General features: G+C 49.1%; 2 protein-coding genes across 4 annotated transcripts in view; both read right to left on the bottom strand.

Moving 5' to 3' along the window:
• Positions 1–812: 812 nt before the first annotated feature.
• Positions 813–6,676, bottom strand: ITGB1BP2 (integrin subunit beta 1 binding protein 2). The gene is made up of 11 exons (XM_005419871.2): positions 6,530–6,676; positions 6,281–6,330; positions 6,138–6,194; positions 5,715–5,863; positions 5,467–5,579; positions 5,162–5,220; positions 4,224–4,294; positions 3,914–4,016; positions 2,461–2,580; positions 1,983–2,045; positions 813–1,285 (listed from the first exon to the last, which is right to left on the bottom strand). Exons 1-11 carry the CDS (start codon positions 6,591–6,593, stop codon positions 1,016–1,018), a joined length of 1,119 nt encoding a protein of 372 aa, XP_005419928.1. The 5' UTR covers positions 6,594–6,676; the 3' UTR covers positions 813–1,015.
• Positions 6,677–13,257: 6,581 nt separating this feature from the next.
• The window catches only part of NONO (non-POU domain containing octamer binding), a 13,481-nt gene continuing 4,287 nt past the window's right edge, over positions 13,258–22,451 (bottom strand). For 2 of the 3 annotated variants that reach the window (XM_031056037.1, XM_031056038.1), the window contains exons 3-11: positions 22,442–22,451; positions 20,526–20,534; positions 20,331–20,447; positions 19,280–19,476; positions 18,366–18,450; positions 17,275–17,377; positions 15,903–15,945; positions 15,483–15,592; positions 13,258–14,283 (exon numbers count right to left, since the gene is read on the bottom strand). The exon at positions 22,442–22,451 is cut by the window's right edge and continues 277 nt beyond it. In XM_031056037.1, coding sequence (XP_030911897.1) covers positions 14,146–14,283; positions 15,483–15,592; positions 15,903–15,945; positions 17,275–17,377; positions 18,366–18,450; positions 19,280–19,476; positions 20,331–20,447; positions 20,526–20,534; positions 22,442–22,451 — 812 coding nt within the window. In that variant the 3' untranslated portion in view covers positions 13,258–14,145. Of the gene's footprint in view, positions 14,284–15,482; positions 15,593–15,902; positions 15,946–17,274; positions 17,378–18,365; positions 18,451–19,279; positions 19,477–20,330; positions 20,448–20,525; positions 20,535–22,420 lie in introns of all 3 variants that reach the window. The other variant, XM_031056039.1, reaches the window with a different exon arrangement.

Below are 22,451 nucleotides of genomic sequence, written 5' to 3'. Positions count from 1 at the left end.
TATATTATATTATATTATATTATATTATATTATATTATATTATATTATATTATATTCGGATTTGGTCTGGCTTTGGATGATTTCTCAGTAGATTCGCTTCAAAACCCATAAGCAGAAATACGCACGCGTGCCTGTGTGCACAGCCACAAATACGTAACATGTATCCTTAATAAGGACCATATATATCCCTAATAAAGATAATGCTAGCAAAAGGAAAGAATGGCAAAAGTGAGTGCTTGCTTTCTCTACCCGAGACTGTCCAGTTAAGTGGCGCTGTGGCAGAAGATTGCTGGGTTTTTCACAAGGGTGAATGGTCCATGGCGTGCGCCGCCCCCGTTCCCGTTCCCGGCGCTGCGCCGCGTTACCCGCGCAGCTCCCGCGGACATCCCCCGCCTCCGCCTGGCCCGGGGCGCCCTCGGCATCCCGCTGCTGCCCCGGGCGGTTTCACGCCTCCAAGGGGCTGCGCACGAACGCCAGGGCTCCGCTTTGGCTGCCGGCGGCCGTGACACTCCCGTGTCCGCGGTCACCGTCTCCCGACCAAACCGCGGCGCCCGGGCGGGGGAGACGGCAAGAGTTTAACTCAGCTCAGCCCAGGGCTCAGCACCCCCAGGAGTGGCAGGGAAGGCTGTGTACACCCCCAGAAATGCCGGGCTCAGGGAGGGTGCTGGGCTCTGAACACCCAACCCCCAGGGACACCGAAAGTGACTCCTCCTGTCGTCCTGCCCCAGCCAGGCACAGAAGAGGAAGTGACACAAGGCAGGGTTTGGCCCGCTGATGTTTCTTAAGCGCCCGTCACGGATTTCAGAGGACAACCTTTGCTCTGGGTGTTTATTAATTGTCCCTTCCGACCCGGGGAGAGGCCACACTGCAGCCTGCACATGGCTCAGGACTGGGTCTGCTCTTCTGGAGCTGGTGCCAAGGTGCCCAGCAGCTCAGGGGTCCAGGAGAGCTGGAGAGGGACTTGGGACAAGGGATGGAGGCACAGGACCCAGGGAATGGCTGAAGCACTCGACCATCAGTTACTCGGGGTTATCATATCTGGTGTTCCCATCTCCAACTCTTCTTCATCCTCCTCCTCGGACCAGCTCAAGCTGTCATCAGAGTCCTCATCCTGCACAGCCCCAGGCTCCTCTGTGCTTGCAGCTTCCTTCTCTTGCTCACCACAGGACTGCAGCTTGCTTTGGGGGAGCTCCAGCCTGGCCCAGGAGCCAGGGCTGGCTTTGCAGAGCGTGATCTCCACCTTGGCTGGGACCATGCTCACAAAGCTCTTCTCCACATCAATGGTCTAGAGAGTGGGAAAAGTGCAGTGAGCCGGGCAGGGGAGGGCAGGCAGCTCAGCCTTCCCCTTATGGCAAAGCCCTGCCAGAGGAGAAATCTCCTCGGGTGCCAGGAGAAGCTGAGCTGCAGCTGAGCTGAGCTTCACGCTGCTGTGTCTCAGCAGCACCACCACGCTGGTTCAGAGCTCGGCTTGTCTCAGCTGCGCTCGCAGCCTCCCCCCAGCAGGAGCTGCGCTGAGCCACAGCCGTACCCACACCTGTCAGCCCTCTGCCGCCCGCAGGCACAGCCAGCACCAGAAATACAGACCAGAAACGCTCATGCAAATTCCTGAGCCCCACTGCTGCTCTCCCCAGCCAGCGAGCAGCTGAAAAATCAGTCTTGTAGCTCAGACCTGCAACTCACAGCAGGATTGTGGGGCAGACAGGGACCTGCCGGGCCAAAGAACGTTTAGGACAGCCTGGGAGCAAACCCAGAACACCTATAGGGCTGGTAGGGACTCCAGCTCCGACCTTAGCCCTGGGTCGATCAATGCAGCCACCTCAGCCTCCTCACACCCCCTAAGGCATTTCCCAGCAGAGATGGCCATAAATGCCTGTATCTGGGCAACCCAGCCCAGGATGAAAAGCTCAGGCTGCCTCCCAGAGCTGCAGCCCAGCCCCATGCAGACTGCTGGAACAGGGAAATCAAAGCAAACAGGATCTTACCCCCCAGAGCTCCAGTTCTGCCTGGAAAATCTTATTCCCTTCAAAGAGGACATGAGCCTCAAGCTGAAAGATCAACAGAAAATTATCTGAGAGGGCAGCACAGCACTGCCAGAGCTCTTCCCCCAGACAGCGCAGCTGCCTTTCAGCACCATACTGCATCCCACAGCCTGGCTCCAGTACAATGGTCTGGTGATGCCCTCAGCACCTGGCAACATTTCACCCCTTTCAGAGCGCGACAGCTTCACCTCTTTCACAGCTCAAGGGACCCAAAGCCAGCAAATCCACCCACTGAAGCTGGAGGGCAGAGCTGCTGGGCAGATGCAGCAGTGGGGCCACGAGGCTCTCAGCTCAGGGGTGGCAGGTTGGCAGTGCCAACAGGCCAAAGAAGTGTCTGGCTGGACACCAAAGGGCACCAGGCACCCAGGTGGCTCCTGCAAACCCGGGAGGGGCATGAGCGTGCAGAGCCCACCCCACTCACCACGGTGCGGTTTGCCTTCACGCTGCTGAGGGCAGGCAGGGGGTTCTTGGCGTACACTGTCACCACCACCTGGCTGCCGGTCTGGTGCCAGTCCTGCCGGCACAGCGCCGCCTTCTTGTCCTGCCCAGGAGGAGAGGAGCCCGTCACGGCACGGCTCAGGCACCGCCCCAGCAGAGAGCACGGCTGAGCCTCAGGATGCTCCTTGCACATCTCCCTTGTGCGGGTAGCTGGGGTTGGCAGCAGCTAAGCAAGAACAAACCCTGCCTTTGGGGCAGGTTTTTGAGGGGAGATGGTTCGTGCAAAGGTGGGCAGCCCCTGCCATGGTGTCCATCCCATGTAACGTGGGACATCTGTGCTGTGCTTGGGGTTCCTTCAGGGCACTCTAGGATCAGAGACATCTCTTCTAGTTCCAGAGTCACTCTGCTGTGCCCAAGCCCCTAAGTGCTGTGCACAGCCAGGAAACTCAGCCTGGAGGGCTGTTGCTGGGCATGGATCATGCCACCATGCTGCATTTGGCAGTCAGGTGAGCCCCAGATGAAACCCCCATGTTTCACCTTTGTCCACCGTGTCAGCACCATGGGCACTGACAGGCCTGTCCCCACCAGCTCATTTCTGAGCAGCACAAGGAGACACATCCCCTGCAGCCCTCCACACTGCCAGCCACAGAAATGCTCCAGCAGGAGCCCTGGCCCCAGATCCTGGCCCTCAGGTGACAATTAGCACCAAACGTCTGCATCACAGCATCACAGTTCCTTCTCTGCAGCCTCCTTTACATTCAGGATACGTTCTCTGCTCCAGGACAAAGAGGAGATTGGGCTCAGAGAGAGTTGCTGGGAGCAGTGCTGACTCAGAGGAACCCAGAGAGCTTTCAGGGTTATCCTGGGCTGCTTTGGTGCAACTTTCCCAGCTCAAGCTTGTTTCCAGTCAAGAACTTTCCTGGGGAAGCTTACAGACACAGTATTGGGAATTGGGATCTGGTCCCCATTGCCTGCCACACCACCATGTTGGTATGTGGATGAAATCCCTCCTGAGAAGCAGCTGCAGAGCAAAAGCTTCATTAAAGCCAAATCCAGTTATCTGCAATCATCTGTCAAAGCCTTTGGGGGTTTTTTTGTAGGACTTTTCCTGTGCTCAGCCACCTGTCTCTGTGGGGCAGCCTGCAATGCTGGCTATGCTGTGTCCAGGGCCAGGTCCTGCCTCGTTCAGCTTTCTATTGCACATCTGCCCATTGGGGGTGAGAGCTGACACGTCTTGTGAAGGCAGAGCAGCACCTTAAAGGGCAGATGGGTGAAGATTAGGCATTCAAACCCTGTGCAGTCATCTGCCAGCAATTATGAATATTAGGACAATAAAATGCAGAAACCTGTGTGAATGCAGAGCAAAGGAAGGAGCACTCTCAAATGCCAATAACGCCAGTGGCTCACATGAGTTGCCTCTGCTGAGAGCCCCTTACCTTCTTTTCTGTCCAGCAGTGACACCCACGGCTGCAGCCTGGCTGCTCCATGAAGGCACTGAAATCCGTGGTTTTGATTCCACAGCAGCTCCAGTACTTCATCCTGAGGAGAGCAGGGTGACCTGAGTGGGGTCAGGAGCAGGAGAGGGACCACAGCAGGGTGGGGAGGCAGAGGGGCTCATGACGAGGAGCTGCCCCTGCCCACCTGTGCCCTTGCAGGGTGTCACCCACAACTGCAGTGCCCGTGCTGCTGGGGCCACCTCCTTGCCATGGCAGGGCCAGTTTGCTCTGGGAGAAGGTTATTTCTTACCCTTCATGGAAGACAGGAACGCCAGGATGAAACGTGCAAACCTCTGTGTTACTCTCTGGGCCCTGGTAGATCTGTGGAGAAAGAAGCAGAGGAAAGTTCTGTCTGTGTCTCTGGCACAGGTGTCCACTCAATGCCCAACATCACCCTCTTGCCAGGCCCAGCACCTGTGAGGATTCCCTCTGGGACCATGCCCAGCCAGCAGCCCAGCACTCATCCCTGCTCCCTGCTGGCACAGGGCAGCCACCCTGACCTTGCCAGGGCCACAGTGTCACCCCTGCCACCCTGCCAGCAGCCCTTCTGTACCCTTCTCCCAGACATAGCCTGCTCCCAGCCCAGGGCTTGGCAACACAAGCACAGTGGGCAGGTTTAGACACCACAGAAACTCGCCCTGAGGTGCAGGGGGTGATTTGTCATTGCTGTCCTCTCCTCTCCTTTCCCATCTGCCCCCTGCCTTTTGCTCCCCACTCCCTCACTGCTGCTTTCCAAGCATCCTGTCCCTGCCACAGCTGCACCCTCCCACTCATCCTGGAGGCAGGCAGTGCTCCACAAGGCAGCCTCAGGCAAGAGGGAAATTGGGCTGAGCTGCATCAGTTCAACACATGTGGGAATTGTGCCACGTGCATTTTGCCTACGTGTCCCACCCCGAATATGTGCTGTATTTCACTGCAAGCAGTCAGCAGCACTGAAACACAAATGTACCACCAATGTGGAAGCCTCTTGCAGGAAAGGGGGTGGGAGGTGACAGAGGTGGCTGCTCCCAGGGTGGGATGAGAATGTGGAGCAGGTGGGCACTGCCACCTTCCACCTGCCTGATACCTGCCCTGAACCTGGGCCTGTGATGCTCCTGGAGCAAGGCACAGGAGGGTAAAGGCACAGGAGGGTAAACGCACAGGAGGGTAAAGCTGGGTCCCTGCCAGGTACTCCCTGCAGGTACTCACCGCCTTGCAGGCTGCGTTCTTGCACGCGGTGCCAGCTCTCACCTGGGCAGCCTCCTCACCTGTGAGACCAACACAACCTCACCAAGGACACACGCTGCCCGTGCCTGCCCCCACATCCTCACCCAGCCCTCTGCCAGCTCCCCAGCTGAGCACAGACCATCCCAATGTGCCCCCAAGATGCAGTTTTGCAGTTTTGCAGGTAGCTGAACATGCAGCACTCACTGACTGCCCTGAGCCTGCCATGCAAAACCCCGTGCTGAATTTGCCATGTGCAGCCCCAGTGCCATCCATCAGCTTGTCCTTACCTGTACAAGTGCTCTCGAGTGTCCTGTCCTCAGAGGACACGTTCAGTTTCTCCAGTGCCTGCTCCAGAGACCTGGATACTTTAATTGGCAGCAGTTGTCTTGGCTCATCAGAGCTGGGAAACAGCAGCAGCAAAGGCCAAGTGGGTTTTTCTGTGATTTAAGTGTCATTGCCTCTCCTGAGAGAGCAGCAGGGCAGGGCACACACAGAAGTGACACAACAGGGCAGGACTTGGCTGAGCCTTTCTCACCTTGGTCTTTCCCGCAGCATCTTCTCAGCTGATTTTGGTCCTTGGACAATGAGCTCCTTCACTGGCTTGGCCTTTGGTTCATCTGAGCTCTTCTCTTGGCTGGAGGGCTCAGGGGGCTTCTCCTTGCTGTGAAACCCCTTTGTGCATCCCTGAGCAGCAGAGACAAGCCCAATGACTGCTGTGTCCTCCTCAGCCTGGTGGCTGTTCCCAAACCCCGTGAGTTTCCATGATGAGGTGGCTCAGTGTCCTGCAGAGATGGGCTCTGACCTTGCTTGGAGGGTCCTTGGAAGCAGATACCAATCCCTGGCTGGCAGGGGAAAAGGGACAGCCCTGACACAGGACAGGGATGGGACAGCACTGGGCAGGGGCCAGAAGGAAAGGATGGAGGAACAGTGGGTGCACCTGGGCTGGCAGGTCACTCACCTTTATGGAGAGGAACTCAGAGAAGTCTGTTGTGCGTTTCTTGCAACAGGACCAGCCCTAGACAGCAGGACACGACAGGCTGGTCAGCTGTGGGCAATCCTGCTGGGGACAAGGTCACTCCCCACAGCTGCAGCCCCACTCACCTTCAGGGCATCGTGGAAAATGGGGACCCCTGGGTGATACAGGCAGGAATCTGAAGAGGGAAAACCGGGCAGGAGCTTTCAGGAGAAGCAATCATGCCCATGAGCCACCTGAGACAGCCAGCAGCTCCAGGGGCAGCTCCAGGGGCAGCTGCTGCCATTTGGGTGCCTGTGCCGGGCTGGGCACACCCCGGGAATGCAGCACACAATTCCCATTATTCCCTCCGGTGCCAGGCACACCAATTCACTCACCCTCGGCATTGTGCTCGGGGTCAAACCTCTGCCCGCAGCCCTTGTTGTAGCACAGCAGTGCCATGGCTCAGCGTCCTTCAGTCCTTCCACAGAAATCTCATGAACCTCAGCCCTGCCCGGGACCCCTCTGTGCCTCCCCAGGCACCGGGGCTGGCTGTGCCTGTCTTTGGAGGCGGCCGTGGGAGGCGGCTGGTAACCGGAGACAGGGCTAAAGATGGACAGGGCAGCTGGTGGGGCTTGGCGCCTCTGATATCTGCACAGGCATTCCTTGGCTTGCCCTGAGCCCAGCAGAGGGAATGGGCACTGCAGGGTGGCCCCAGGCTCGGGGTGTGCACAGATCCTGTCCCAGTGCCTCCATCCTGCCAGCCACAGATCCTGTCCCAGTGCCTCCATCCTGCCAGCCACAGATCCTGTCCCCCTCTCCATCCTGCCAGGCACGGCATCACCCCAGTGCTCAGCCCTGAGAGTGAAGGGAAGACAATTCCCAAAGTCACAGGGGAAAAGTGAGTGGTGCTGATCTCCCCCAGCCCCACAAGGCACAAGCACCTGCTAAACAGAGGCACCAGCAGACCAAGGCTGTGCATGCGGCCGAGACATCTCCTGATGCTGGTTTTGTGCAGCCCAGGAGTAACAGAGTGGTCAAGGGAAGGTTCTTGGCCAGTGAGAAGCAGGAGACAGTGATTACATGGGTGATTATGCCTAATACAATTTTTAAATGCAGTATCCAAACAGTAACTCTACCATCCATCACAAAACATGGTATATACAGGAATGGTCCCTCTCACTGAGCCACAAGCTTCACTGAGACTCACTTTCTAAACTTCTCAGAGAAATCTCAGTGTGGCTCAGACCAAACCTCAGATTCGGTTACAGTATTTGTCTAAAGGATTATAATATTCAGGTTTGGCTAGAAACATGCACATTTACAGTCTTTGACCTTGCAGAATTCCCAGTTACAAAGCTGTAAGGCAACTTTGGAGCTGCTTTAGAATTTTATCTCTGTATCTGACCAGATCTTACAGTTTTTCACTCCTCCTCCGAAAGTGAGTATTCTGTGTGTTCCTGGCATTCTGGCTGGACATGCCCTGCAGGTGTCCCCAAGAGGGGCAGGGGTGACAAACACCACCCAGAAACTGCCTGTGACCTTGGGAGAGCAGTTTGCATGGTTGGCCCAGACTCCAGCAGCATTCTATACCCTTCTGCAGGTCGATGTGCACCACAGTCAGTCACAAATGGCTCAGCTCCCCCACCTCTGGAACACATTAATCATGCAAGCATTCAGTGAGTTCCTCCTGCAAAACCTGCCTGCTGCTTTCATCTTATCTTAGGACAACCCACATTGCCCAGCAGACGTGTGGAAAGGGAGAAGGAAGGATGCACAGACAGACTCAGACCTATCTTCCCTTGTCATCACATCGCTCGGGGATGAAAATTGCTCCCTGGAAGATCATTGTAATCACAGAAGAACACAAAATGCTACTTGGGTCCCCTGTATGCAGAAGGGGTTTGCTCAGACCTGAGCATTCCCCCTGCTCCCCTTCTGGGACCCAAGAGTTTTCCTCTACAAACAGGAAACCCTCCTGAGATCAAAGGTTTTACTTAGTTCCTCTTAGTGTCTAAAATATTTTCTTTGTGCTGTTCCTGTTTGCAGGGACAGCTGTTTCCTGGGTGCTGCCCTGACCTCCAGGAGCACACAGCACCTGGGGACCATTTCTGTTCACAAGTGGGGTTGAAAGAAGTCCTTGGCACTCTCAGAGAGTGCAAAGAACAAGTCCTGCAGGCAGAAGATGCCCAGGGAGATTGCTCAGGAGCTGAGCACACAGGGGCTGCCATGGCTGATGCAATTCTAACCCTGTCCTACAATGTTTGTTTAACCTACTTAATCCCTCTACAAAGCCTGAAGAATTTTCTGTCATTCCAAGGGTATCTCCAGAGTTCAGAGTTAGGGTGAACTGTTGCCAGGATTCTGGAGCTTATCAGGGAGAAGACTCCAGATTATTTCACACTGTCCTGCTGCTTTATCTGCAGCTCAGTTCTGCCACCCCCATGTCAGGACCCAGGACATCCCTCTGGCTGTCCTGAGCAGCCAAGACCCCTGCCAGGGAGCTCAGAGACCCTGGCACGGAGCCCAAGATGCCTGTGGGTTTGATTATGACCTGTGGAGCAAGTTACCAACCTTAGATGAAGATCTCAAAGCCATGACAAATTAAGTAGAATGATAGTGTATTTATCACAAGGTTAAAAAGTAGATTTTGGGGTTTTTAGAATGGGGATTCAGGGGGGCAAGATGGAGGGAACTGGGCATGTCCAGCCTTTCTTCGTCTTTTTCTTGGCCTCCAACTTCTGCTGTGATGTTGGCACTTTTAGATTGATTTCGAGTAGAAGCTCACTGTCTAACACAGGTGATAGGTATTGGAAAGTAATTGTAAACATTGTACATGTAGTTTTTAGTATAAAGACATAACACCACCCTGGGAGCAGGCAGAGTGCCTGGAACTGTCCTGCTGAGTGGACCTCAGCTGGACAGGAAAAAGAATTTTATAGATAAGATACAATAAACAACCTTGAGGCCGAGAAATGAAGAGCCCTGACTATTTCTTCAAGCTGGGAAAAGAGACTTTCTAACTTCTCTTGGGGTCACTCTGAGCAGCTGAGACCCCAACACCCCCACCTTGGGATGCCCCAGGCAGCAGCAACACCAGGCTTTTCCTTGTCAGCTCCTGAGCAAGGAGCCAGCCCTGCTGCAGGGGAGGACATGCATCACTGTCACACCTCTTTGTACCTGTGTACAAACCTACAGCCACCCAAAAGCTGGGAGGGAAACAGGAGGGCAGTGGGGAGCTTGTCACACCCACATGGTCCGCGTGGCTTCAAAGCACTGCCCCAGGTCACAGCTGACCCAACAGGCCCAAAGGTGGGTAAAAAAATCCTGCTGGCATCCAGAGCCTCTGCTTAGGTGAGAAAGATCACTGGGGGCCCAGGAGCTGGGCAGAGGCCTGTGATGGGGGAGTTTGCCATCCTGGGGGCTGAGCAGAGCTATAGTGTTTCAGATCTCCCTGTTCTTTCCACGAGCTGTCAGCGAGGCTGCAGCTGTCACCAAGCCCGTGCCAGTGGGAATGTGGAGCTCAGGTTACCCTGCACACCTCAGAGGGAACACCGGCAGGCTGATGTGGCTGACACATCACAGAGATAAACAGCAGGTACCCCCGGGGGCTGGGGCAACTCTGAACTCTGCACCTGAGACAGGAATTGAGCTCCCAATTAAAAATAGAGCCTGTTTGCTTTATGTACGCTTAATTCCATATACAACAGATCAAAAAAAAGAAGTAGAAAAAAGAGAATAAATTATTCTCAAACCCAGCTGAACGTGTTTGCCCTTGAACAATCAGGGTCAGTGTAAAACAGCCCTGCAAGGTCCTGGGGAGAACATGCTGGATACCTGCAGGGAAACAAACCCAGCTCACCCCTGACCCTTCAGTCACTCAGGATGCCCTGTGGAGCCAGGGGAGCAGCAAGACACTGCATTTCTAAAGCACAGAGTAATTCCTCCATACAAAAGGCTTGTTAGGTGAAGGGATATCCCTGAAAAACATATTACTGCTATGTATGCAGCAGGCTGGATTAATGTTTTATTTATTTGGGCAATAAAATATTTCTCAAAAGAACACGTGTTGAGCAACTCTGCAGCAATTCTGCCTGGCCATTCGTCAGATAGCACTGCTAAGGGATTATGTACCACCTGTCCAAGGGGTCTGCACTGCTTGTCCTCAACAGTTCAGAGAACAGATTTGAAAAAGACCAGAAAACAACCAGAAATGGGGGTATGGGCAACCTCTCCATTCAAGATCACTGCTTTTCTGCAGCTTGGGTTATTACAAGACTAATGCTGCAACACTTCAGTCTCATTGGAGAATTACAATCTCAAACTGGATCCAGCTACCCAGCTGATAAGGATTTTCTCCCTGTAGTTCAGCCAGTGTCTTGCTCCAGAGGTAATTCCTTGGAGATGAGTTACTCCTTTAGGAGCGGGTTCATTGTGGTGCTCACTCTGAAGGCACATGCAATATTCCTCATCAAAAAGTGCCCTTTAGTCCTCAGTTGGAGCCAGCCCAAAAAGAAGAGTTCAGTCTACTCCTAAAACTCAATTTTATATCATTATCTGGCATCCTGAATCAAAATCTGCTGGCTGAAATACCCTGAACTGGCACTGAGTGTGGGGTTTTAGCACTTCTCCTTTTGAGGGTCCTGTTGCCTTTAAAGCAAGGTCACTGTGAGCTTATTTAGAGCAGAGTGGCCAAAGTGAAGTGAGGGAAAGTGCCCCAAAACCAGTGCTGTGCCTGGCTGAGCTCCTTGCTTTCTTACTCTCTTTTTACTTACATCTGGCACTAGGTACCCAAGTCACGACCAAGAGAAGAGAGAGTGATGGCTCCTTTCAGCAAGGCCATGGAAAATCACATCTTCCTTCTTCCAGCCCCCAAAGGTAGCTCACTGGAGAAGTAGTTCAGCACATACCATCACTTGCAGCTTTCTGTGATAAATTAGAGCTGCTAGTGAGAGGCATCGTGCCAGGAAAAAAAAATGAAATGTTTGTCTACTGCTTTGGTATGACAGAATTATCCACATACCAGCTGGATTTTTCATTTATCTTTGATTCTTGCAAATGCACTCACTACTTAACTGCATAAAGCACAAGTTGTAACTTCTGAAGTCCACAAATGATGGGGGTTTAAAGTTAAGAGCAAAGTGGTAAAACCAAATTGCTCATCAATCCTTGGTGTGATACAAACTGATACTGGAGAACTGCACTTTAAACCAGCTGATCAAATATGACAGCAAAAGGCAAGGGTTTATCCTCAGAAGAGTAAAAATATTTCATCAGTCTGCAATTACATAATAGCCAGCCCTCTGGAAAGGCATGCAGAGGGAAGCATTCCAGCCTGCACAGTGGCTGAGCCTCAGCACAGCAGTGCTGTGAACAGCCTAGCCTCAGGAGATGCACTCCTTACCTGAAACAGGCAGTGCAAGCACCAACACCAAACCCAAAGTGCTTCAGCAGGGCAAGGAACTGCTCTGGAGTGAGGCAGCCTTGCTTGCTCCTGTGCCCAGCTGTAAATGCTTCTGCACTGCAGGCAGCCTGTCCCTGACATGCCTCTGAAAATCTTAGTAAAGGTTTGCTTTACCATTTCCTCACTCAGCCACAGGTTTTCAGTCTCCTCCTTTAAAGCAAATTAAGAATAGTTACCTATGGGATCCATACCAGATTTTAGTTTTCTTTCATTGCTGCCACTGGATCTTTAATTTAGATATTTGAAATCCTGTTAGATGGGCTTTAAGCAGTGCTAAATTCTTTCTCCCCTATGATTTCACCCTTTTCTCCCAGGGAAAGGCAGTACCCAGACCCATCCTTACCTTATACTTGCTCAGGACTGTTCAGCAGCAGAGTGATGCTGAACATCTGAGCTCTGCTGTTCCACTAGGACAGCAATTCCTCCTTGGGCTGCTCAGTAACACACAGCAACTGAGCAACTGGCAGGTGAAGGAGGTAATACAGGTACCTGGATGCAACTTCATAGTTTCTTCTCCTCATATTTCACACTTCAGAATGAAACACTGTACTTACCCAACAGCCATGGCATAGGGAATGTCTGCCAGCCTCATTGCAGACAAGCTACCAGAACAGATCCATCTTCCACTGGGCAACAGAAAAGCCAATTAGCATTCTCACTTGAGATTTTGCAACACTGAGCTGTTCTAGCAAATAAGCCAGATGAAAAACATCACCAAACTCTTCATGCTTCACAATCAAGCTGATAACCACCATTAGATATCATATCATCTCAGCAAACCAGCTGCTGATGCTTTCAAATGTGGAAAATAAAGTAAGAAAAAGAAACAAAGAGCATTAGCTGCAGCCTCTCTTCCATCCATCCTATCATCTCATTCCAGGTTAACTAAAAGCCATCCAAAGACAGGGGTAAACTAATCAATGCTCCAGAGTGATTATTTCATATTCCCCTGTACTTAAAGAGTACCCACAGGACCAAACTCCAATTTAAGGTTCTTGCTGTGGCAACACTAGCCATCTCAAAATGTTTTTTTCTTTCCCATGATTTCACAATTGTTCAAGGCACTTTTTTACGCTTCTAGGCTTTAACACTTTCTCCCTCCTCCCTTTCCCACCTCAATTTATTTCTAAGCTTCCCCCTTTGCAGTCTCAACTCTAGAGACCCAATGTGAGAGCACAGGCCACAGAAGGTTCCTGTCCCTACAGATTCCCTCAAGTATCACTCAGATAAAGCATTACTGTTGCCATCAGTGAGTCCTCTCCTTCCTATCCCAGCACAGGAGTTCTGGAAGGTCCCAGCCAGAGGCAACTGCAGCACAGATCACAGACAGACAACTCTGTACTCTGCACCTGAGAAAGGAATTGAGCTCCAGGACACACGGAAAAGTCTTGCATCCCAGCTCCCTGCAACCACAGCAGACACATCCCAGGTATGTCAGCAGCTCCCTTTCCGCATTCTGACCCGCTGAAGCTGAAGGTCACATTCCAACCCACAAATAAAACTTGTTCTGTGAGAAGGAAAACTGCTAGAAAATCCTCAGGGGTTGAACACCTTCTTTACAGAGTGATGCAAAAACAACTTTCACACCATAACCTGAAGCTTCATGAAATTCAATCCACATGTAGACATTAGTACTAAAAAAAGAAGAAACAAGACACCAGATAAAAAAGGCTTAAAATCCACTTTAATAATGCATTCCTGTAACATTCCTCAGACAAACTCAAACTTTTTAGTGGGACAATTACAGTTTGTGTTCAAACAGTTTACACTAAATGAAAAATCTTGTAGTACTTCTACATAAAAGACAGGCAAGGTTAGGATTATACAAACATTTGTTTCAGTTAAATCTTCAGCATGAGATACAGTATCTTTATCCAATAGATTGTACTTTTACTACCAGTAAAAATAAAGAGATACAACACGTTATCAAAAAAATCCATCCAAACAAGAACCTCCCAGCCCTTCAGGCTGCACGACTGTCAACTACTTCAAAGAAACAAATGGTCCAGGTAAAAAGAGTAACTAACAAGTTAGGAGGGGAAAAAAAAAAAGAAACAAAACCTCCTCCAATTCACTACATGACGGATCATTTGGAGCTATATAAATTTACAAAATCATGGGAGCTGCAAAGTACCCAAATGCTGCCCTAGTTCTCCAGAGACCCCCCCCCGTGCTCTTAAGCAAGGTACACTACACTAAAAAAATGCCAAGACATACTGAAATTTTATCCAATTTAGTCTCATGATTTCATCTGCAAATAGGAAACCTGGAATGGTCAAGGCATTAGGGTCCTTGCAAGATTTTACTGTTACTGAACCAGGGCAGCCTCCCAGAATAAATTTTTCACTTTGAAATTAGGAATGCATCACATGAAATTTTCCAAAACCTTTACCAGTCAGACTGCACTCCCCTTGTACTAGAGTGGCTTTACCAAAACAGGCCCTAATTAACTACCTTTAAAACGTCCCCCCTCCCCCCAGGTTGAACCCTGTGTGTGGCCTGCCAAGATTTCCTCCTTTGGGGCGTGTACAGGGAATAGCTGAACCCTGGTTAGTATCTGCGGCGCTTGTTGGGGCCGAAATCCCCGCCTGGATTTCCTCGGTTGAAGGCGGGCGGGTTCCCTCCCATGGCTCCAAGGCCTTCCATGGCTCCACCCTGGCCAAAGCGGTCTGGAGGTGGTGGTGGGGTCTGGGAAGGAGCACAAGTGCAGAAGATGCAGGAAGAAAAACAAGGAAGGACAAAGGGCAGTTAAAAGCAGTTTGAGTTGATTGCAATTCTATCAGGATTCCACAATTCCAGCCGACCTCACTGCAAACATTCACCCCACCAAAAACATCCCCACAGTCCCAAACCTGCACCACTGGACCACTGAAGAACAAAGCTGCTTTTCCCACACAACCTGCAGTCAGGAATACTGAGACTGAGTGCACCACCTCACAGACCAGGGCCCTGCTGAGCAGCAGGTGAGCCATGTGAACTCACCTTCCCTTTCCACTCCTGGCTTCACCTTCCCCCTTAATTTCACTGTGTAGTGCACATTCACTTAACCTCAGCTGCTTTGCTGTCCCTACCACTTAGGTGGTTTTTAGACAAATAAAACTGCTCTTTATGGAAAAAAAAAAATCTGTGTCATAGCAGTCACGACAGAGCAAGAAGTCTGAGTAGGAATGTTTGCAGGAAAACTTTATTGGACCAGTTCATAAAAACCACTGAAGGAAGATGAACTTTCAGGACAAACTTTACTATGACTGCTGCTGTTTCTGCTGGTGACTGGAAGTGCTGACACTGTGGGAGGGCCAATCCTCTGTGTGACAGAGAGGGATGACAAATGCCACAAAAGTCAGGGTCTATTGCAAAACCCTGCAGTAAAGTTTAAAACTAAATCAAATACAAAAATTTTAAAAAGTCAAACAAATAAGCATGAACACCACTGATTCTTTGCTTTTGACCTCCTAAGCAAATTAGCTGAACTCAGTCTGGCATATGAGAACAGGAGATAACCCTTTTCTGGTTATGGAACTGGTGATGAACAGAACACTCCTGAAAGCTTGGCTTTATGCCTACAAGAATCTACTCTCAAAAAACTCTCTATTTCACAAAGTGCTTCCCACTAGGTCATTTAAAAACAACCATATATTACTCCTAAGAGCTTTCTAACAAGCATTTTAGCACTAGCACTCTTGGAAGTACATTAAGCCATTATTAGACTTGGCTCAATCTCCTGCAAATTATCAGCTAGCACCAAGGCAAGATTAACTTCTAAAGATTTTAGGAGGAGTGAAGCAACAGGTCTGGGTGCTTCAACTTCAGCAGGTAGTACTTAATACTGCAAACAACATAATCTGCATTTTAGAGGTCTGCACAAAAAGCAGATGGAGATACATTACCATTCCCATGGCTCCATCAGGGATCATAGCTCCAGGACCAGCAGCAGGAGGTGCAGGAGCTGGGACATTGGTACCACCCATAGCCCCTCTATTGTTCATGCCAATGGTACCTGGAAAAGAAAACTAAGGAATAGTCCTGGCACACACACACACAGTGACTGGGGTCTGCTCATCACCCCAGAGCCACAGAACATTGCTCCATGCAGGGACAGAGTCCCAGCTTTGCACTATCAGGTCAAGACCAGTTGATCTTGCTTTACAGCATGTTGTGTTTCCTGTCACATGAATACTTCCTCTTACTAGCCTGGGAGATTACTGTGACTGAGTTTCTAAATAAGAAGCCAATAAAATGAGATCACTAAAAAAAAGGGCAGATTTTGTAAGGAAATGAACATGCACGGGAACAAAGAATACTCTTACCTCCCATACCCATCTGTCCCATTCGCATGTCTGGTGGCTCCCTCTGGAAAGACAGACACTCATTTCAACTGATAATCAGGCTTTTAAAAATGTAATTATACAAATTCAAAGAGTTCTGAGGATTTACTACTGAATAATGTATAGAAAAGTAATTCCCAGGGTAAATGTCAAAGAACAGCAGGAGCAACCTTCATGTGATAGCTGCTGAATGAATAGGTTTTATTTTAAATATCTCATTATAAAAGGTTGTTTTTCAAAATTATAATAAAATATCCAGCAGCAAAGCTGCACATGCATACTTTAACAAAGACATCTTGATGGAAAGATGTGCTGAGCAGTAGTAACACATTAGATAGAATTAGTTTTGCTACTCCCTCAGCACATCTAAGAAGCTTTTCCTGTTGAAAGGAATGCAAGCTTACATAAAGACACAGTACTGGGTCACTTGCATTAAAATACCATTTAGTGAGCTCAATTTCTCTTTTATTAACCAAGCATCAGAAATACCTATCGCAGGTTTTTCTCACTGCAAAACCAGGAGCACTTCAGTGAAGGCACTACTTTTTTTAACAGTGTTAAGTGAAGACAACTTTCACTTCATCTCCAGTCTCAGTGCTGTTATTTATCATATGAAGGCAGTATTATTTGTAGGAATCAGGATATCTGCTGCACAAAGAGAACATTCCAGCTTTTGGCTCTTGGCCCTTTGGTTTGACACACATTTACCTATTTTGCCTAGGGGTTAAGTTTCACTAGTAAGCACTGAACACAGCCCCAGCTGCATCAATGCCATTACACCACCTGAACAGCCCTACAGTGGCCTCCACAACAGAAAGTGCCTGGGACTGGAAACAGATTGTAAGGCATTTCTCTATAGAACTAGAGATACTGTTATTAAAAGGCAGGTTACCACCAGGTTACACTACAAAAAAAAATACTTGACCAACTGAATTTTAAGTACAAGCATATACCATGCCTGCAGCAATGCCTTCAGTTGGGATCATTTCATCATGACTAAGACAGACTGCAAGCTAGGGATATCGCCAGTCATATAATCATAACAGCTTTCTGCTGCAGTGCTTCAGGACAGTGTGTTTGTTGCTGTTAGAACAGAGTTAGTCAGCACACATTTTTCTGAACAGTAAGACAGCTACAGAGGGCCCTATGTGAAGAGCAGTGGAACAGAACTGGGAGATTTACAGTTTCCAGGCTAAACTGTATTAACATTGGAGGGAGACAATAATTTAGGGTAGACTACACTACTGATGTACAGTCGTCCAACCAAGCTGAAAATTCACAGAAAGCTGTGCTGTGGAAGGGAAAAATCTACTGTGAGTGTAGAGATATAATGGAAATGTAGAAGCACTCGTACCGCATCAGCAAAATTCCCTTTAAAGCCTTCCTGCTGGCGTCTCATCATCTCCTCCTGCTGCCTTCTCATCTCCTCCTCACGGCGCCTGCGCTCCTCCTCTTGCCTGCAAACAAAGTCCAAGATGCTCAGCACAACAAACACCAACCACCTGCATCACTGGGTTGCAGTGCTGCCTCAAGGATCTTCATTGGAAACTTTACACTTCAAATTTTCAGTTTTGAGGACCTCATTTGAAAAAAAACAAAACCCACTTGTGTGTGTGTGTCTCATGAGGAGCGGCTGAAGGAGCTGGAGGGGCTCAGCCTGGAGAAAAGGAGGCTCAAGGGGGACATGACCACCCTCTACAACTGCCTGACAGGAGGGTGGAGACAGTCTCTTCTCCCAGTTAACGAGTGACAGGACAAGAGGAAACGGCCTCAAGTCACACCTGCGAAAATTTCTTCACCAAAACGGTTACAAAGCATTGGCACAGGCTGCCCAGAAAGTGGTGGAGTCACCATCCCTAAAAGGATTTAAAGGATGTGTAGATGTGGTGGGCTTGGCACTGTTAGATTTACAGCTGAACTCATGATCTTAGAAGTGTTTTCCAACCCTGTGCACACAGCAGCTCCCAAATGCATGCAGACTACATGCAATATCAAGCCTGACAGCTCTCAAACCCCTTCTATTACAAATAGTCTGGTAATCTTCCTGGAGCGTCTCAAAACAACCCCAAGACAAGGAAGTGCTACAATGGAGAGAGGAATCTCTGAGACCAAGTTACCCTCAAATGAAAACAGAGATGCTGGAATGGGATTTCCCAATCTGCAGCACGGAAGCCGCTAAATCCCAGCAGAGATTCTGATTTTTCTATCTGCCTCACAAAGGAGCTTAACTGAGACACAGAAATGTGAAGAAGCACACACTAATCAATGGAAGACACTCCTAACTCTTCCATCTTAAACCAAGTGTACACTCTTCCCTATGACCAAAAAAAGCCCAAAGTAACAGGCACACTTGAGGCAGTAATTAAATTGTCACAATGAACAATCAGGTGCAGTGGTGTTTTATTCTGCTCTGGATTCACAGCATTTCACAATCTGCCCCCTTACCTGAGTTCCAGCTGTTTACGTTTTTGTACTTCTTGGTTATGCAATTCCTCCATTCTCCTCAGCTCCTCCTGGCGCCTCATTAAATCTGCGTAAGACAACAGTAAAAAACACAATCAGACTCATCTCCCATGCCACCTCTTACGAATTCCTGAACTAGACCTATAACATAGAAGCCTTTACCAATACAGTAGCATCTCCCCATGTTAAACAAGATTCAGTGCCAGGTCCTGTCCTGGGTCACAGCAACCCCCTGCAGCTCCAGGCTGGGGCAGAGGGGCTGGAAAGGGCCTGGTGGGAAAGGCAGCAACCCCCTGCAGCTCCAGGCTGGGGCAGAGGGGCTGGAAGGGGCCTGGTGGGAAAGGCCCTGGGGGTGCTGCTCACCAGCAGCTCAACAGGAGCCAGGTGTGCCCAGGTGGGCAAGAGGCCAATGGCACCTGGCCTGTCCCAGCCATGGTGGGGCCAGCAGGACCAGGACAGTGATTGTCCCCTGCCTGGGCACTGCTGAGGCCACTCCTCAAATCCTGTGTCCAGCTCTGGGCCCCTCACATCAAGAAAGACACTGAGGGGCTGGAGCGTGTCCAGAGAAGGGAACAGAGCTGGGGAAGGGTCTGGAACACAATTCTGATGAGGAGCAGCTGAGGGAGCTGGGTAACAGGCTCAGCCTGGAGAAAAGACGACTCGAGGAGACTCTGCTGCTCTACAAGTACCTGAAAGCACATTAATGGTTGGACTTGCTGATCTTTTCCACCTAAACAATGCTACGATTCCATTTATTTGCTGCTACCATGCTTGGTTACAAGAGAAGCAACCACCACAGCTCCCCTTGAGTGGTCTCTAGCCAGTCTATTGAGCCATCCACTCCTGGACAGTGCAGGGCCCTGCTCCCACCCTGGATTTATTTATCTGGCTGATACCTTGTCGCATGAGCATCACTTGGTGCTCATGGCGAGCTGCCTCCATTTCCATCTCCAGCTTCTCTCGAGCTTCCTTGATGTTGCGATCTACTTGTTCCTGCTGCTGCTTCTCCATCTCTATCAAAGCCTTCCAACGCATGGCATATTCATATTCAAAGCTGCCAGGCTGTGCAAACCGAGGAGGCTGCTCACGCTCCCTAGCAAACAATGAAGAGCTAGTGAATGCTTCAGGAGAGCAAGGAGGAACCAAGAAAATTCCATTTGTGCGTCAAATGCAATAGCAGACCCCAGTTAACTGTGCCTGAGACACCAGTTTGTTTGCTCCTCAGGCATCACCTTATTCCTGCATGGAAGCTGTCCTCCTCCATTACAAGCAATGACACTGCTTCATAAGAGATTCTGGATAAAGAGATTTAGAAATCCCTTTGAAAGCAACAGCCTTTGCTCCTGCTGCACATCTTATGGAGAGATGCACTCCGGAAACAAACAGCGCCCAAGTGCGCATGTTATTTTCACTCTGCACCTGTAGAACAGGACTACTCCTAATTCCACCTCCTGAAGCTCTCATCTTCCTTACTTGAAAAATTCATGAGCTCACATGGTTTGCCAATGCCGACTGCTCAGATCACAGGATTCCCACCTATACTGGGAAGCCTTCTAAGACTCTGGTCTTATACCTGGTCATATAATTCCCTAAATTTCTATTGTGGATTCAAGTGTTTCCTACAAAGGCTTTCTGTAATACTTCCCAGGGAATCTCATGTCATCTGTGCTATATCAAATTGACCTAATTTTTTATTCCAACAACTGAAATGGACTTATAGAAAATATGTGAAGGCTGCCAGTCTTATCCAGCAGTGTGGATTCAAAAATCACTATTTTCTTTCAGCCAATCATGGCAAGAGAAGAGTGAATGCAATTCTCCTTCTAAACTCAGGTCACATTTATAGTGAAAAAAGGAGGTCCTGATGAGCACTGATGAGCCACCCTTCTAAGACTGAGACACTAGCCCACAGGCACTCTCCTCTCCTGCTGCATGCCAGGCACATACTTGTGATATTGCTGGTTTTTGATGACTAGTTTCTCTGGTAGACCCTCTTCATCATCATACTGATCCATGGGCTCCACAGTGACAGGGCGAGGGAATCTGTAAAGAAAAAGTGAGGTGCTTTCACAAAAAATCAAGAACAAGCTTGCAGTTGTGGAAAGCACAACTTATACTGCTTTTAGCACTGCTCAAAGAAACTCAGAGCAGCTGGGGATCTCAACCAAAGTGAATCAAAGTGATTCCAGGAATCACATTGAACTCTTTTTTTCTAGAATAGGAGTATAACTGTAAATCAAAATCCTTGTTTAATCCAAACCAAAATTGTACTGGAAGAATAATATTTGTAGTTACTTGTAAGTTACAGCTTAACTGGAATCCTGACACACTCCTGTAGGATCTACTCAGCATGAAGTCTTGTCTCTAGAGTGGCACAAGGCCATCTGTGCCTTTTTATGGCTATCTAAAGCAAAGAGTCATCACACCACTCCTCACTGGAGGCTGCAGGCTGTACCATCCAGTCATCCTGTGCTCGTGAGGCCACCATGTGCTACTGTTGCTTGGCAACAGTGCTCTAGGAAGGTCCACTGGGCCCTTGTCTGAATTTCCACCCCCCAGGGAATCCACTGGTGCACTTCACAACAGACACTGCAGATGTGTGCTTCTGTCTCCCTGGCTTCTGCATGCAGAACAAAGTATTGACCTGGTCTCTGAATCAGCTCTCCACCACAGCACTGACACTGCTCATCCTCAGCACAAAGCAGCACCCCAGCTTCCCATGAGCTCCTCAATCCCATGTGCCAGGGCTGGGGAAATGAAGACAGATGATCCTGTTGTGCCAAGTGGCAATGAGTACCCAGGCTCCAGCAGGAAGGCAGGATATGGAAGGCTAAAATCCATTTCCTCAGCTGAAGATCCATAATACAGCTTTGCACTTTGATGTGACATATTCCATTATTAATAATCTTATTTTCTAACATGAACAAATTTCAAACAGTTTATCTAGCTTTCCTGTCTTGAACTAGGACAAACCAGAACAAGTTTAATCAAAACCAAACCATAACTAGAAAGGAACAACAGACTTATTTATGTTCTTAGATACCAGAACCTAAGGTACTGATAACTATAAAGAGATTGAATGTTAACCTTAGCTATGCATTGATAGTGATTAGTATTGCATGATCACTTTTAAAAATCTATTTTCATGGTTCCTTCAGGTATAGACTTCTGAATCAGCAAAAGCTCCCTAACAGTAATCCTCCTACAGAGCACTACTCACTATGCTGGTTATCCTCAAGAAGCATCAGGGAGAAAAACAGGTATTAAAAAAGAAATAAGCAAAACCTGCTTTTTGAAATGGAATGTGCTTGTGTACAGCTGTGCCACTGCAGATCCACAGCAGGTGAAAAGCACAAAACTTTAAAAATTACTTTAAAAATAGGCAATACAGCTCAATTTCAGGAAGTGTTCTAGTCACAAATTCTAGGAGATTAATACAAAACAGTAATTTTTTTCTAAGACATCAGAAATGGCTCCCTCTTAACAGAGCAACAAGCTGCTTTGTGGAATGCAACTGGAATTAGTCATTTGCTTGAACAACTTCATATAATTATGAGAACATGATTTTCTACCTTATTACCTTTGAGCACAGGGAAAGCAGTTTATAATGGTGAAAACTCCAAACAATCCAACCTATCTGAACAGCCTCTCCAACAGATCCCATGCCCACAGTGGCATTCAAGCCCATGGAATCCCGCCCCAAGACTCTCCCCTTTAGTGACCCAGAGCGTACAATTAAAACACTTGCACTTTGTTTCCAAACAAGTTATATGGATGGTCTCTGAAACAGGTCCTGTTCTTAAAGGCTGCTTTAATTGCCCTAAGTTTGTTTTATGGAGAAAAAGTTTATTGGGAAGTTTTATGTACTTACTCCACTAGCAGCTTCCCAGAAGAAAGCTTTCAGACCTGAGCTTCAGCACAGACTCTGTCTTGTTGGAACAAAGTTAAATAAAATTCTCCCCAGGTCAATCCCCCACCACCTCATGCCTCATTTGTCCCACTGTGGTGCTAGAACCAGGGTTCACCAGCCAATGCACAGCACCTCTCCCCAGGCACACTTACGTAGTC

The sequence above is a fragment of the Geospiza fortis genome, unplaced genomic scaffold (genome assembly GCF_000277835.1).
Source record: "Geospiza fortis unplaced genomic scaffold, GeoFor_1.0 scaffold157, whole genome shotgun sequence".
Taxonomy (NCBI): domain Eukaryota; kingdom Metazoa; phylum Chordata; class Aves; order Passeriformes; family Thraupidae; genus Geospiza; species Geospiza fortis.
The sequence above is the reverse complement of the archived record's forward strand: the minus strand, read 5'-3'. Positions and strand labels throughout refer to the sequence as shown.

Coding starts and splice junctions, on each gene's coding strand:
- ITGB1BP2 (XM_005419871.2), bottom strand. CDS start 6,593: ATGGCACTGCTGTGCTACAACAAGGGCTGCGGGCAGAGGTTTGACCCC. Junction 5,864..6,137: donor CTGAGTTCCTCTCCATAAAG/GTGAGTGACCTG, acceptor TCTGCTGCTCAG/GGATGCACAAAGGGGTTTCA. Junction 5,221..5,466: donor ACTCGAGAGCACTTGTACAG/GTAAGGACAAGC, acceptor TTGGTCTCACAG/GTGAGGAGGCTGCCCAGGTG.